Consider the following 15928-nt stretch of genomic DNA (forward strand, 5'->3'; position numbering starts at 1 on the left):
CTGATGGAGGAGGCTAGAAGGCTAGGTCTAGATTGGTCAGACGAGGACAAGTGCTGAGTGAATGTACCCGGGGTAAAATCCTAGGATTAGGGTTTATTGTAGCAGTACTGTAGCAGTACTGTAGCAATACTATAGCAGTCGACTGGTGGTTTCATCAGTCGACTGGGAGCGAACAAAGGGTTGGTATTGAGTCGTTGGGCTGTAACGGTAGAATTTCCACAGAGGGCAGTCGACTGATGATTTTGGCAGTCGACTGGTAGGCGAGATTTTCTAACCCGTGGCCTATATAACCAAGACTTGGGAGCTTGGTTGAGGTTGACGAAATAGACTTGGTTAAAGCATATTAGAGTCTCCCAAGCCCTCGTGTGATCGGTGTGCTTGTATTCAAGTGTTTGTGGTGAGGTTTCTGTTAGAGTGTATACTAAAAGCTTAGCTTTTGTAAACATTTATTTGTTGAAATAAAAGAATCACATTGGTCAATATCTGCATTTATTTATTAAATGTAATTGTTTAATTAATTTATATAGTAGACAACATGGAGTGTGGTGTCACACTCAGAAGATCATGTTGTCGGTTCTCTATAAATTATAAACAGTTGCTCGCGACTAAGATGGAAAGGAACAAACCATCAGAATAGTCGTAGTGTAATTAAGTATTAGTTTATCTTGACTAATAAATTACACTGATACACTTTAAGTGTATTGAGTAGGATCATTTAGATAAGTTCTTTTTGTACTGACTTAGTAAAAGAACTAGACCTTAGTTATTATGGAAGTGTGTGTTCTTAATCCTAATATAATAACAAGCACATATACTTAATATTTATTTCTTTGACTTATCAAAGGGTGAGGTTTAGCTCGATAAATCAATATACACGATAGGTTGGGAAATGATATTACTTATAGTGTGTGTTGTTGATTATAGAAGGAATCTGTGTCCTAGTTATCTAGGTTGAGAATGTCCCCAAGAGGAGCTCATAAGGATTGTCATGTTAAACCCTACAGGTGGACCTAGTCCGACATGATAATAAAGTTGAGTGGTACTACTCTTGGAGCTAGATATTAATTAAGTGAGTTGTCAGTAACTTACTTAATTAGTGGACATTCGTAATCTTAAACACAGGGAGACTGACACACTCATAATAAGAAGGAGCCCATAATATAATTTGAGATTGGTGCGGTAGTGCGGTAATAACTCTCTAGTGAAATGAGTTATTATCGATGAACTTGAGTTGTGTGTTCGGGGCGAACACGGGATACTCAAGCTCATCGGAAGGCCAAAACCAATTTCTCCTCTAGGTCCCTGTCGTAGCCTCATTATAGCCTCAAGTCCATCCAAACGTAAGGCTCTTCTTGGTGTCCAAGAAGTGGGCCGGTCCAATGCTTGGTGACCAAGCAAGGGCCGGCCACATCCTCTCCTATAGGGGCCGGCCCTTTGCTTGGTGACCAAGCATGAAGGGGCCGGCCACAATATTCAAACAAGGAGGGTTGTTTTTGAATTTTTAAAATCTTCTCTTTGTAGAAAACTATAAGTTTTAAAAGAGAGATTTTAATTTTAAAAACTTTCATTATTTGAATTTGGCACATGTTTTAATAGAGAGTTTTAAAAGTTTTAAAACTTTATTTTTTTAACTATCCTCATGGTTTAAGAAAAAAGGGAGATAAGTTTTAAAATTAAAATTTTCTATCATCATGTTAAAAAAGAAAATTTTATAAGAGAGTTTTTAAATTTTAAAACATGGTTTTAATTTTTAGAAACTTTCATTTTTTAACTCCTACTTTAGGAAAGAGAACTTGTAAAATTTTATAAGAGTTTTTCTTGTAAAATTTTATAAAAATAAAATTCCTTTTTCCCCTTGATGAGGTGGCCGACCACCTTGCTTGGTGCCCAAGCAAGTGGCCGACCATATTAAATTTTTTAAAATCATCACAAAATTAAATTTGGTGATTGATTCAATCAAGAGGAAAGAAAAGGAAAAATTAAAAGGAAAAAGGAAAAACTCTTGGATGATTTTATTTTTTGTAAAAAGTTTTTCCTTATTTGCCTTGGGCAAGTAATATAAAAGAAGGGGTGAGGGGGCTTCATGAGACACAACTCTTATTCTATTGCTTGGAGGTATTTTGGTGGTCGGCCCTCTCCTTTCTTCCTTTCCCTTTGCTCTCTTTTCCTTGGTGGTGGTGGTGGCCGAATCCTAGAGGAAGAGGAAGGACTCTTTTGGGTGGTGTTCATCTTGGAGGATCGTCGCCCACACGACGTCCAAGGCGAGGCGAGGAATACGGCAGAAGATCTCGAGGTCATTAGCTTACAAAGAGAAGGTATAACTAGTAATTTTCTTCCGCATCATACTAGTTATTTTCTTTGTAAGAATTCTAAATACAAGAGGCAATTAGATCTAGTTTATCAAATTTATTTTTCGATTTTGTGTTTTCTTCTTTTTCGAATTTGTGATTCGATTGTTCTTTTCGGTTAACCTAGAGTTATTTAAGGAAATAAATATTAGCTTTCCTTAAAAGGCTTTGCCTAGGCGGTGGTGGTTGCTCCCATATCCAAGAAGGTCATGTGTCTCGCCAAGCATTTATGGAATTAATAACTTAGGTAGATTTGAATCAATAGTGTTAAGTTCCGCTTGCGATTCAAATCTAAACCATTAAGAACAGATAAGTTAAATTTAGAATCAATGATGTTAAGTTCCGTCTGCGATTCCTAATTTAACTTCTAAATAACACAATAGGTTATTTAAGGAAAGGTTCGACACTTGTACAAAAAAATTTTGTACAGTGGAACCGGTACGTTTTCCTAGGATTAACCAACAGTTTCTCCACCGACAAGGAGCTTGAGCTAGCCGGAGGTTTTCCGGGGAGTCATCCACCGACGGATCTGGATCGTCTACTTTACGGATAGCCGTGGAGTAGGAGTTTCATCTCCGAACCAGGGTTAGCTTTCCTTTTGTTTGTTAGTATTTTTGTTTCCGCTGTGCACTAACAAGCGTAGGAAGCGACGATTTGGGTGAGATACTATTCACCCCCTCTAGCGGTGTCAAGGTTCCAACATTCTCTTCCTCATCAAGAAAGAGCTAAGGATTGCGGTCGCCCATTCCTGTAGAAGACTTTTACGCAAGTAAGAAGTATTAGCCTTTATGATGGATTCAGGTCAGCCATTTATGTGTTATTGTTTATTATTTCAATTTGTATTGATCTTTAGATATTGAAATAAGACAAATCATGTTATTGATACATCCTTTAGTTCATATATGATGCATTACAAATCTAACAATTTGCATTCGATTTCATATGGATGAGTGAAATTGATATATATTCATTGAATATAGCGAGTTTTTCTAGGAAAGCTTTCGGATCGATCGACTGTCGATCATGACAGGACTTAATAGGAAAGCTTTCGGATCGATTGACTGATTGATTGGGGGTCACCAATCGATCAGTCAATCGATTGAAGGTTGCAAGAATGGGCTTGCAGGTGCGAGCACTTGCTTGCCCAAGGGTAGAGAGCACCTGTGCTTTTGTATTAACAACATTAACATAGCAACACATATAAGGAAACGTTGGCTCTCGCCGGTTAACGATGTGAGACTAAAACTCCATTTTTTTCCTTAATGTTAATTTGAGCACATCTTTGAACAATTAATTTCTCATTCACCCGTAATCGGTTTTGAGCAAATTAATAGTCTAGATTTATCTACGCGAAACGTAGATTTCAATTTTGAAGTCAAACTTGACTTTCAATGATCGATGGAACCAATATTTTGGTTTGCAAAATCGTATCCAACAATCCCCCCACATGAATAGAAATTAATGCATGTAGTGCATGTATGTATGCTGACACTTTACAGTCCAATCAATAAGTCAATACATCGAGAAAGGTAGCCTGTGGCTTTCAACCTTCTGTAGTGGAATGCTATCAAGCATACAAGGCTGCGCAGTGAACGTGATATCTTGAACTGCTCAGCTGTTGGTGTATACTATGACAATAACACCCACACAAAGACTTATCTCACCCACTTTTGGTTCTCATGGTTAGTTCCGTTTCGACCATGGACACCTTCTTGGATTCATGAGTGTTTCATTGAAGTGACCTGTCTTCACACTCACATGAGTGACATTTCTATCAAGAGTATCCCATCATACTCCACCTTTACAAGGTATAGAAGTCATTAAAAGTATAAGCTTATACTCACTACATGTGGTAGGATAGCACCAAATCATCCTAGGATTGGGATAGAAGAGATAATCATTTCTCTTGTGTTGTTACACAACTTCTGTAACTTCGTTGTCCCATTGAACCAAGATCTTGGGATCTCCAGTCAACAAGGTTAGGTTACCGCTACAGTCATTTTTAGTTGTAGATTTTTAATCTCATTCCTCTTAATGAGCAGTATACTTGATCTCGACTTAGCTCCTTCGTAAGGGGATCTGCCAAATTATCCTTAGATTTGACATAGTCGATTGCAATCACTCCGTTCGAGATCAACTGTCTAATGGTATTATGTCGACGATGTATATGTCGTGACTTACCATTATACATACTACTTTGTGCCCTTCCAATTGCCGATTGACTATCACAGTGGATAAGTACAGCGGGCACAGGTTTCTTCCAGCTCGGAACATCTTCCAAGAAATACTGCAGCCATTCAGCTTCTTCAGCTGCTTTGTCAAGTGCTATAAACTCGGATTCCATTGTTGACCGATCTATGTATGTCTGCTTAGTGGATTTCCAAGATACTGTTCTCCCACCGATCGTGAATACATATCCACTATTAGATTTCGAGTCTTTTGTATCTGATATCCAATTAGCATCATAATATCCCTCCAAGACTATGAGATACTTTTCGTAATGTAATCCGTAGTTCATAGTATATTTTAAATATCTAAGAACTTGCATCAGTGTTTTTCAATGGATGTCATTTGGATTGCTGATAAAACGACTCAGTTTGTTGACCACACAGGTAATATTTGGATGTGTGCAGTTTGTAAGATACATCAAACTACCAATTATCCGAGAATATTCTAATTGCAATATGGGTTCACTATAGTTTTTCGCTAAGTGTTGAGTTAGATCCATAAGAGTTTTACAGTAGAGAGATTATATGCATTGAATCTTTTCAATACTGACTCTATATAATGGGATTGTGTTAAAACTATCCCATCGGATGTCCTAAGAATTTTAATTCCCAATATGACATCTGCTAGACTCATATCTTTCATATCAAAATTATTGGTCAACATTTTCTTAGTACTCATGATTACATCATGATTATTTCCCGTTATGAGCATGTCGTCTACGTATAGACAGACGATTACATAACTTTCAGGTGTGCTTTTGACATAAATGCATTTGTCACATTCATTTATTCTGAATTCGTTTGGCAGCATTACTTTGTCAAATTTTTCGTGCCATTGTTTTGGTGCTTGTTTAAGTCCGTACAACGACTTAACAAGTCGACACACCTTTCCCTCATTTCCAGGAGCTACGAACCCCTCGGGTTGCTCCATGTAAATTTCTTCTTCTAACTCACCATTTAAGAACAAGTCTTAACATCCATTTGGTGTATTTCAAGGTTATACAATGCTGCAATGGCTATCAACACTCATATGGATGTAATCCTTGTCACCAATGAGTAGGTATCTAAGTAATCGAGGCCTTCCTTTTGCTTGTACCCTTTGGCTACAAGTCTGGCCTTATACTTGTCAATCGATCCATCAGCTTTATACTTGCATTTTAGTATCCATTTACAACCTAATGGTTAGTACCAGAAGGAAGCTCTACTAATTTCCAAGTATGGTTATTCATGATGGATTCGATTTCAATATTGACAGCTTCCTTCCACAGTGGGGTGTCGAGACGAGAGAGAGCTTTGTTTAATGTTCTTGGGTCCATTTCCGACATAAATGTCATGAAATCCGGCCTGAACAATTTCTCAACTCTAGCCCGTTTGCTCCGACATAGCTCTTCGCTTTGATTGTCAGTAGCCCTTTTCTGACAACTAAGTTCTGGAACATCATTTTTGTTAGAACTTCCGTTGTCATTACTTTGAACATTTTCCTTCTTATTTGGGAACACGTTTTCAAAGAATATTACATTCCGAGATTCTATGATTGTACCCACATGAATATCAGGAATGTCTGACTTATGAAATATGAAACGATATGCACTACTATTTTAGGCATATCCGACAAATATCGCATCGAACGTTTTAGGTTCGATCTTAACTTGCTTTGGCTTAGGTACTTCGACTTTTGCCAAGCACCCCCACACTTTCAAGTATTTGTACGATGTCTTGCGGCCTTTCCATAGTTCATATGGTATTTTATCATTTTTCTTATGAGTGATTTTGTTAAGAATGTGGTTTGCTGATAAAATGGCTTCCCCCCACAAGTTCTGGGGTAAGCCTGAATTTATCAACAAAGCATTCATCATCTCTTTTAGTGTCCAATTTTTACATTCGGCAACACCATTCGATTGAGGTGAGTAAGGCACCGTTGTCTGATGGATAATTCCATATTCTGAACAGAATTCATCAAACGGTGCACCATATTCTCCACCTCTATCGCTACGAATTATGTTTATCAAGTTGATTCTCAACTTCCATTTTATAGGTTCTGAAAGATTCTAGGGCTTCGTCTTTACTTTTTAAAAGAAAGATATAACAGAACATCGTGCAGTCATCGATAAAAGTAATGAAGTGTTAGAGTGTATACTAAAAACCTAGCTTTTGTATAAACATTTATTTAGAAATAAAGAATCACAATGGTTAAATATCTACATTTATTTTGTTCAATTAATTTATATAGTAGATAACATGGTGTGTGGTGTCACACACAGAAGATCATGTTGTCAGTTCTTTATAAATTATAAACAGTTGCTCGCGACTAAGATGGAAAGGAACAAATCGTTGAAGTAGTCGTAGTGTAATTAAGTATTAGTTTATCTTAACTAATAAATTACACTGATACACTCCAAGTGTATTGAGTAGGACCATTTTAGGTAAGTTCTTTTTGTACTGACTTTATAAAAGAACTAGACCTTAGTTATTATGGAAGTGTGTGCTCTTAATCCTAATATGATAACAAACACATATATTTAGTATTTATTTCTTTGACTTATCAATGGGTGAGATTTAGCTCGATAAATCAATAAGCCCGATAAGTTGGGAAATGATATTACTTATAGTGTGTGTTATTGATTATAGAAGGAAAATGTGTCCTAGTAATCTAGGTTAAGAATGTCCCCAAGAGGAGCTCATAAGGATTGTCATGTTAAACCTTGCAGGTGGACTTAGTCCGACATGACAATGAAGTTGAGTGGTACTACTCTTGGAGCTAGATATTAATTAAGTGAGTTGTCAGTAACTTACTTAATTAGTGGACATTCATTATCTTAAACACAGGGAGACTAACATACTCATGATAAGAAGGAGCCCATAATATAATTTGGGATTGGTGCGGTAGTATGATAATAACTCTCTAGTGGAATGAGTTATTATCGATGAACTTGAGTTGTGTGTTCGGAGCGAACACGGGATACTCAAGCTCATCGGAAGGCCAAAATCAATTTCTCCTCTAGGTCCCTGTCGTAGCCTCATTAAACCCTTAAGTCCATCCAAAGAAAGGCAGATCTTGGTGTCCAAGAAGGGGGTCGGTCCATTACTTGGTGACCAAGCAATGGCCGGCCACATCTCCTCTCAAGAGGGCCGACCCTATGCTTGGTGTCCAAGCATAGGAAGGGCCGGCCACAATATTTCAAATAGGAAGGGGTGTTTTGAATTTTTAAAATCTTCTTTTTGTAGAAAACTACAAGTTTTAAAAGAGAGATTTAAATTTTAAAATTTTCCTTATTTGAACTAGGCCACATGTTTTAAAAGAAAGTTTAAAAGTTTTAAAACTTTCATTTTTTAACCATCCTCATGGTTTAAAAAAAAAGGAAGAGAAGTTTTAAAATTTAAATTTTCTATCACCATGTTAAAAAAGGAAATTTTATAAGAGAAATTTTAAAACATGGGTTTAATTTTTAAAACTTTCCTTTTTTAACTCCTACTTTAGGAAATTGAAAGAGAGCTTGTAAAATTTTATAAGAGGATTTCTTCTTGTAAAATTTTATAAAAAAGATTTTTTTTTCCTTCATTATAGGGGCCGACCACCCTTGCTTGGTGCCCAAGCAAGGGGTCGCCCAATAGGATTAAATCATCATCCAATCAAATTAAAACTAATTTATGATTGGTGATTGATTCAATCAAGAGGAAAGAAAAGGAAAAATAAAAAGGAAAAAGGAAAAACATGAGAAAGATTTTAATTTTTTGTAAAAAGTTTTTCCTTATTTGCCTTGGGCAAGTATTATAAAAGAAGGGGAGGAGAGGCTTCATGGGTTAATGAATTCTTTTTCTCTCTTCTCTCTAGTCTCCTCCTTAGGGCCGACCCCTAGCTCTTTATCATGCTAGGGCCGGCCACATATTGCTTGTGGTTTCTTTTAAGTGGCTGGATACAAGGAGGAGAAGGAGAAGGAGAAGAAGAAGAAGGAGACATCTAATACTAGTCTCTTGCTTGTGCTCTCTCATGATGGCCGGATCTCTCCCCTTCCCTTTCCCTTGCTCTCTTTGATTCCTAAATTGGTGGTGGTGGTTAGATTTTAGAAGAGGAAGCTCTTTGGATGATGTTCATCTTGGAGGATCGTCGCCCACACGACGTCCAAGGCGAGGCGAGGAATACGGCAGAAGATCTCGAGGTCATTAACATACAAAGAGAAGGTATAACTAGTAATTTTCTTCCGCATCATACTAGTTATTTTTTTTTCTTTGTATGAATTCCAAACACAAGAGGCATTAGATTTAGTTTTTTGAATTTATTTTTCGAGTTTGTGTTTTCTTTGTTTTTCGAATTTGTGATTCGATTGTTCTTTTTGGTTAACCTAGAGTTATTTAAGGAAATTAAATATTAACTTTCCTTAAAAGGCTTTGTCTAGGCGGTGGTGGTTGCTCCCATATTCAAGAAGGTCATATGCCTCGCCATGCAGTCCTGGAAGCCAATTTTGGAAATTAATATTTAATGAAATTAATAACCTAGGTGGATTTGAATCAATAGTGTTAAGTTCCGCTTGCGATTCAAATCTAAGCCATTAAGAACAGATAAGTTAAATTTGGAACCAATGATGCTAAGTTCCGTCTGCGATTCCTAATTTAACTTCTAAAGAACACAATAGGTTATTTAAGGAAAGGTTCGACACTTGTACAAAATTTTTGTACAGTGGGACCGGTACGATTTTCCTAGGACTAACCAACATGAAGTACTCTTTACCTCCTCTAATTTGCACGAATTTTAAGTCACATAGATCACTATGTACTAATTCTAGAGGAGTCGTCGACCTTTCCATTGAATGAAAAGGTAGTCTCGTCATTTTCGCTTCCACGCACACTTCACATTTGTGTGTTTCATCAACATCGATGTTTGGTAATAAATTTAGTTTGACGAGACGTTTTAGAGCATTATTATTAACATGCCCAAGTCGATCATGCCATAAATTGAAACACTCAATAACATAGCTGGAAGCTTTTATTTTATTACCATCAAAATCACGGTGTACAGTCATTACAACCATCTTGAACAAATTTTGTTCCAAATACCCCTTTCCTACGAAGACACTGTTCTTCGTAAGTACAAAGTTGTTGGACTGGAACACTAGTTTGAATCCGGCTTTAACAAGTGCCGATCCAGAAACTAAGTTCTTCCTGATGTCGGGAACATGGAGCACATCAATGAGAGTTAGCTCCTTCCCAGACGTCATTTTTAGAACTACTTTTTTGAGTCCAACAATCGGGGACGTCATGGAATTGCTCATATAGAGCTTTCTTCCACTTATCGGGGTGTACTTGGAGAACATCGCCTTGTCAGAACAGACGTGGCGGGTTGCTCCAGTATCGATCCACCACTGCTTCGGGTTGTCCACCATGTTGGCTTCAAACACGACCACAGTGAGATCCATGGTGCTGAGATCTATGTCAGCAGAAGTTGTGACCTGGTTCGCAACATTCTTCTGACTCTTGGTTGTCTTCTTCGGGCATCTGCAGTCCTTGGACATATGTCCTTCTTCTGTTTTAGTTGTTTTGACTTCTTGGCTTTTGGTTACGTCAGGTTAGACATCTCGTCGACTGTCCGCTTCGTTCCTCTAGAGTCAGATAATGTCCTATTATCCTCCTCTATCCACAACCACAGGATAAGGTTTTCAAGTCCCATCTCCTTTTGTTTGTGCTTTAGGTAATTTTTGAAATCCTGCCATGACGGAGGGTGTTTCTCGATTATCGCAGCAACCTTGAACGACTCGTTCAACGACATTTCTTCGGCGTCCAGATCATGCATTATCAGTTGCATCTCTTGGACTTGAGACGTGACGCTTTTGGAGTCCACCATTTTGAAATCCAAAAACCGACCGACGATGAATTTCTTCAGTTTAGCGTTTTCAGTTTTGTATTTCTTAGTTAGCGATTCCCACAGAGATTTGGCGGTCTCTATCATGCAATATGCGTTATATAGCGCATTGTCCAATGTGTTAAGAACCTAATTGCGGCACAGGAAGTCACCATGTGACCATACATCGCGAGCAGCCTTACTACCAGAATTATCTTCCATAGCGGCTAGCGGGTCTTCATGCAGAAATCGTATAAGGTTTAGGGTAGTTAAGTAAAACAGTATCTTCTGCTGCCATCTTATGAAGTCGGCTCCGTTGAATTTCTCAGGCTTCTCAACATGAGGGATGGCGGTTGGTACGTCGTTGATCCCGACCAAAGCAGTTTGTCGATATCGTTTTATGATTGTGAGGTCCTCGAACCTCTGGATTTGCTCCTCGGTAGTTGATATAGTCGATTTTAGTCGACTATCGGGGCTTCCGGGAGATTGCTGCCGGGAGGAAGCAAACTGAGTTGTCGTCGAGGCTAGTGTTCGACACTATCTCCGTAAAACGATATTGCTCCGCTACGGTGCTCACGGATAGCAGCAATTCGTTCCCAAGATACAACGACGTCTCGAAATAGTAGCACTTCAAATTTCAAAACCGACGAACCTTCTCGTAGACTCTTCTTATGCAAGAGATGAATGAATGGTTTGAATGCAAATGCTTTTCGAATGAATGATTTCCAAGAAGGAGAGGGATCTATTTATATTGGGTGAAGAGGTAAGTAACCCTTAGTTTGGACTGATCTGGATCGTTCATTTTGAAAGGGTAAAACCCTTTAAAGGTCCTTTAATCTTAGCTATCAGATCTGAAGAGATATAACTCTTCAGATTCTGATATGATCTCGTCCCTTGATTTGAAGAGTTATAACTCTTCAGATCTCATCTTGATCTCAGCTGCCAGATTACAACATTTAATCTGACGTTTTAGATCAAGCCTTCCTCTTCAAGGCCAGATTAGAATCCGACGCTCCAGATCGCATCTTTGAACCGACGGTCATCATCTATTCGCCCAATCCAGTCATTGCTCTCTACACAGTCACGTGCCACATATGCACTGCCTCGTCACCCGACTTGCCACGCCAGCAAAGTGCCCATTGCGCGGGTGGTGGCGCAAGGGTAGAGAGCACCTGTGCTTTTGTATTAACAACATTAACACAACAACACATATAAGGAAACGTTGGTTCTCGTCGTTAACGATGTGGGACTAAAACCCCATCTTTTTTCTTAATGTTAATTTGAGCACATCTTTGAACAATTAATTTCTCATTCACCCGTAATCGGTTTTGAGCAAATTAATAGTTCAGATTTATCTACGCGAAACGTAGATTTCGATTTTGAAGTCAAACTTGACTTTCAACGATCGATGACACCAAGATTTTGGTTTGCAAAATCATATCCAACAATTAATTTTAGAAAGTTTGACTGAGTATCAGACGGTGGCGGATCTAGAAATTTAAGTATGGAGGCGCGATTTTTACATGAAACAATGAGCGATATTCTCTATCTCTACTAGTGGAACCCCATAATATTATGGGTTCCATTGTCGGCAAGGTGGGGTGACCGCCGATGCCCCCTGGATCTGCCCTTAATATCAGGCCATTTAGTACTTTCTAAATTTATTTTAATAAAAGATAAGAAACTTCTTATATGACTGAATCAATCATTTATATGATTAATTTATTTAAAAAGTACTTAAATTATCAAAAATAAATAAAAATAACATTATAATAACATTATGTTATATTACAATTGTACTATATCTATTATAATTATGTAACCGCTCATAACTGCATAACTGTTATAATATCCTATAGTAACTATGATGTTATAATTATTATAATACTAAAAAATATGAGAAATTTTATCAAAATATATGTATAGTAGCGAGATAGAATACCCTTTTAATAATAAATAAAAAAGACATGCCACGATTCCTCCTTTTTGATTTTTATGCCATTTTATTCTTTATTAATTTCTTTAAATAAATGCTATAAATTTTATAACTCAAATCTTCTTAAATAATTTTTTTTAAAAAGAAAAAACTTGTGGTGCTTCCAATTTTATTTTCCAACACAATTTTTTTTCAATATATTTATGAATTTTTGAAAAGTAATAATCTCACTTGTTTTAATTTTAATAAAAATTCATTCATTCAATTACGTATAAATATGATTCAGTCTATACGTGTCGGTTATTATAGTATTAATACCCAGTAAATGCAATTTAAATAAGACATTTTATATAACCCTTTTTAATTATACAAATTAATAATTTAAACTGGAAATTAGAAATCCCACTAGTAAACATTAAATGTTAAAATCCATTTAATTCCGGTAGCTTATAAAAATCATACAGATATTAATTATATTCTTATTCATTGTAACTTAATTAGCCGTTTCAGTCCAAGAGGTAATGTGATGGAAAAAGGTTGCAATTACAAATCAACGACTGGGGGTGATGAAAATCAACAAGGGAACTCTGACGATAATGAAAGAATAAAAGGTAACAGAAAACATCTATAAATTGATAGAGACTACTATAATTGTAGGTGGAGTCGTCTCGTGGAGTCTGAATCAAACAATACTATCTTGTGGCATATGTGGCTAGGGCATATGAGTGAACATGGGATGTTAGAACTTCACAAGATGGAGATTGTTGACGAATGACTAATGTGATGGATGTCATAAAAGAAAAATCTGTTAAGAATTTTCGTAATAAAATTCTGTTACGATTTTATATAACAGAATTCTGTTATGATTTTTCATAACAGAATTCTGTTACGATTTTTTATAACAAAATTCTCTTATGATTTTACTAGATCTTGGGTTTATACATTATTTATAGGGATCATTGTAAACCTATTGTACAACAACAATCATAAGAATCATGGAATATGATTCTATTGTGTAGATAGAATTCTAATAAACCTTGGGTTGTTTTTGTGAAGTAGGCACGCCGTCGAATCACGGTAACTCTTCTTTTTTTTTTTTCTTTTTCTTCTCCTTCCTCGTGTTTGTTCTTCTTTTGTGAGTCTTTGTCTTGTTGCTCCGCAACATCTCTTTCTATATTCCTCTTCTTTCATATTAGAGGTTGAGAAGTGTTACCCCCTCTTTAAACAATGTAGATCGAGAGAGGAGGCGAGAGCCATATGATATTATGGTGCTGATTTTCGGATGAACACTAATAGAGGAGGGAGAAGAGTTAAATGGAAAATGAATTTAGTGAGGCTAAGTTGTTTGGATAATTCCAAAATCAAGTACTTAAATGGGAAAAATACAAAATCATCTATGAGTTTTGGAAATTGCCGAAACATATAAGTATATTACCACTTTTACCAATTTAATGATTTTATTGTTTTCGAAGGTGTACGTATATTCAATAAAGAAAATGAATAATAACCTAAGTAATTTTTCGAGAATATTAAATCATAGTTTTCTACAAATATTATTCGAGAAACACACGTTTTTTCCTATTTTGTCTCGGTTCTAAATTTTAGAAGCAAAGATGTTACCAGATTTGAATCATAAGCAGAAAATAATAATAATTATTATTAAAATATATGGTAACAAATCTAGAAATTAATGTCAATTTAGAATTTGAAAACTGACAAACTTTTGATTGAGACATTTGTCACATTTTAGAATTTCAAATAATAATAACAATTAGTTTTACAAAAAGCTATAAATCAAGAAATATTTCTAGAAAAATATATGTTCCGAGAATCTAGATCTTATTCCTAATCTAGTTCTTATTCCTTAAATAGCATAGCAATATATCTGAATGTTTGCTGTTTTTGTTGGATTTACAGGACATGGCTATGGTATCTATAACACATCCTCCACCTGGTTTTGAGAATAAAGGAAAGAGCTATTACATTATCTGGCGAACTGTATTTGAGATTGATACTAAATATATACCTATCGAGCCCATCGGGAGAGGCGCTTATGGCATCGTATGTTCGTCGATCGATCGTGAAACAAAAGAGAAAGTTGCTATCAAGAAGATAAACAACGCCTTTGAAAATCCCATCCGTCCATTGAGGACTCTACGGGAGATCAAGCTTTTGAGACAGCTGAAGCATGATAATATCATCACACTAAAGGATGTCATGGTACCTCCCAACAGGAGATCATTCAAAGACGTTTACCTTGTCTTTGAACTTATGGATACGGATTTGTGGGAGATCATCCAATCACCTCAGCCTCTTTCCGATTACCAATGTCGATACTTCCTCTTTCAGGTATGCATTCACTATGAAAATATTAATTGGAAAAAGACTATATATATAGAAGAATATATTACCAACAATATAATTAATAACAATAAATTAATTTTCTTAATACAGTTGCTTCGAGGACTGAAGTATCTTCACTCAGCCAACGTAATTCACAGAGACTTGAAGCCAGAGAACCTTTTTGTCAATGGCGCCGATTGCAAGCTTAAGATCGGTGATTTCGGACTAGCTCGTTCCATGACTCGGAGTGGCCAAGGAATGAGTTCATATATTGCTACTCAATGGTATCGAGCACCAGAGCTGCTCGTTTGCTCAAATAGATACGATACTTCCATTGATATGTGGTCTGTCGGTTGCATTCTAGCTGAGCTACTTGGGCGCAGACCTCTCTTTCCCGGCACCAACAATATCAACCAGCTCGAGCGCATTGTCAGTGTACTTGGCATTAAGGACGATGCTGATCTCAACTTCGTTGACAATGAACATGCTCGTAAGTACATCAAGTCACTGCCACATAGTCTCGGCATTCCTTTAGCTAGCATATACCCCCATGCCAATCCCTTGGCCATCGACTTGCTGAAGAAGATGTTAGTTTTTGATCCATCAAAGAGAATAGATGTCACTGAGGCACTGCAACATCCTTATATGGCTTCATACTATGACCCCCTGCTTGATCCTGCTGCCGATGGCCCCGTCGATCTTGGTTTTGATGACGATGTCGAGGAAGACGCGATCAGAGAGATGATGTGGGAGGAGATGCTTTTCTATCACCAAGAAAGAGAAGTTGCTTCCAGAGCCTAAATATTCTTTGCAAGTGATCTTCACACAACATTAGATCATGTTATGACTATTTAGCATAGAACTTACTGCTTTGTTTCTCTACTGTGACCTTACCTTGAAAATTGTTTTCATTGTGATTTCTCACTTTTGTGTGTGTGAATTTGTTGTACATGTAAAAAGTTAATTGATTTCTGTTGCAAGATTTGCAGAATGTGTGTATTGCAACCAATTCAAGTTTTTGATGCTCAATTAGTAATTGATAAACTGTTGATTTTTGCGTAAATGAAAAATCTTAATTATGCTTCATAGTGGATGAAGATTAATCAATTATACTGCTTACACTAAGGTGTAGTAGCCTAATAATCATATCATCTCGGACTTTATCAAGGATGCATATATATGCTTCTTGGGGTGGGAACGGGATGAGACTTCAATTTGCTTCAAACTTTGTACCATGAAG

The 15928-nt window shown here is 36.8% G+C and overlaps 1 protein-coding gene across 1 annotated transcript; it reads left to right on the forward strand.

Annotated features, from left to right (window-relative positions):
- Positions 1-14271: 14271 nt before the first annotated feature.
- LOC122034055 (mitogen-activated protein kinase 3-like) lies at positions 14272-15489 on the forward strand. Its single transcript, XM_042593192.1, has 2 exons — positions 14272-14694; positions 14800-15489. Exons 1-2 carry the CDS (start codon positions 14272-14274, stop codon positions 15487-15489), a joined length of 1113 nt encoding a protein of 370 aa, XP_042449126.1.
- The last annotated feature ends 439 nt before the right edge of the window (positions 15490-15928 follow it).

This window comes from Zingiber officinale, chromosome 11B (genome assembly GCF_018446385.1).
Source record: "Zingiber officinale cultivar Zhangliang chromosome 11B, Zo_v1.1, whole genome shotgun sequence".
In the NCBI taxonomy this organism is placed as follows: Eukaryota; Viridiplantae; Streptophyta; class Magnoliopsida; order Zingiberales; family Zingiberaceae; genus Zingiber; species Zingiber officinale.

What these genes read in the sequence shown, in the direction of transcription:
- LOC122034055 (XM_042593192.1), top strand. Translation starts at nt 14,272, where the DNA reads ATGGTATCTATAACACATCCTCCACCTGGTTTTGAGAATAAAGGAAAG. An exon ending in GTCGATACTTCCTCTTTCAG is followed by an intron (nt 14,695 to 14,799) that starts GTATGCATTCAC and finishes TTCTTAATACAG; the next exon opens with TTGCTTCGAGGACTGAAGTA.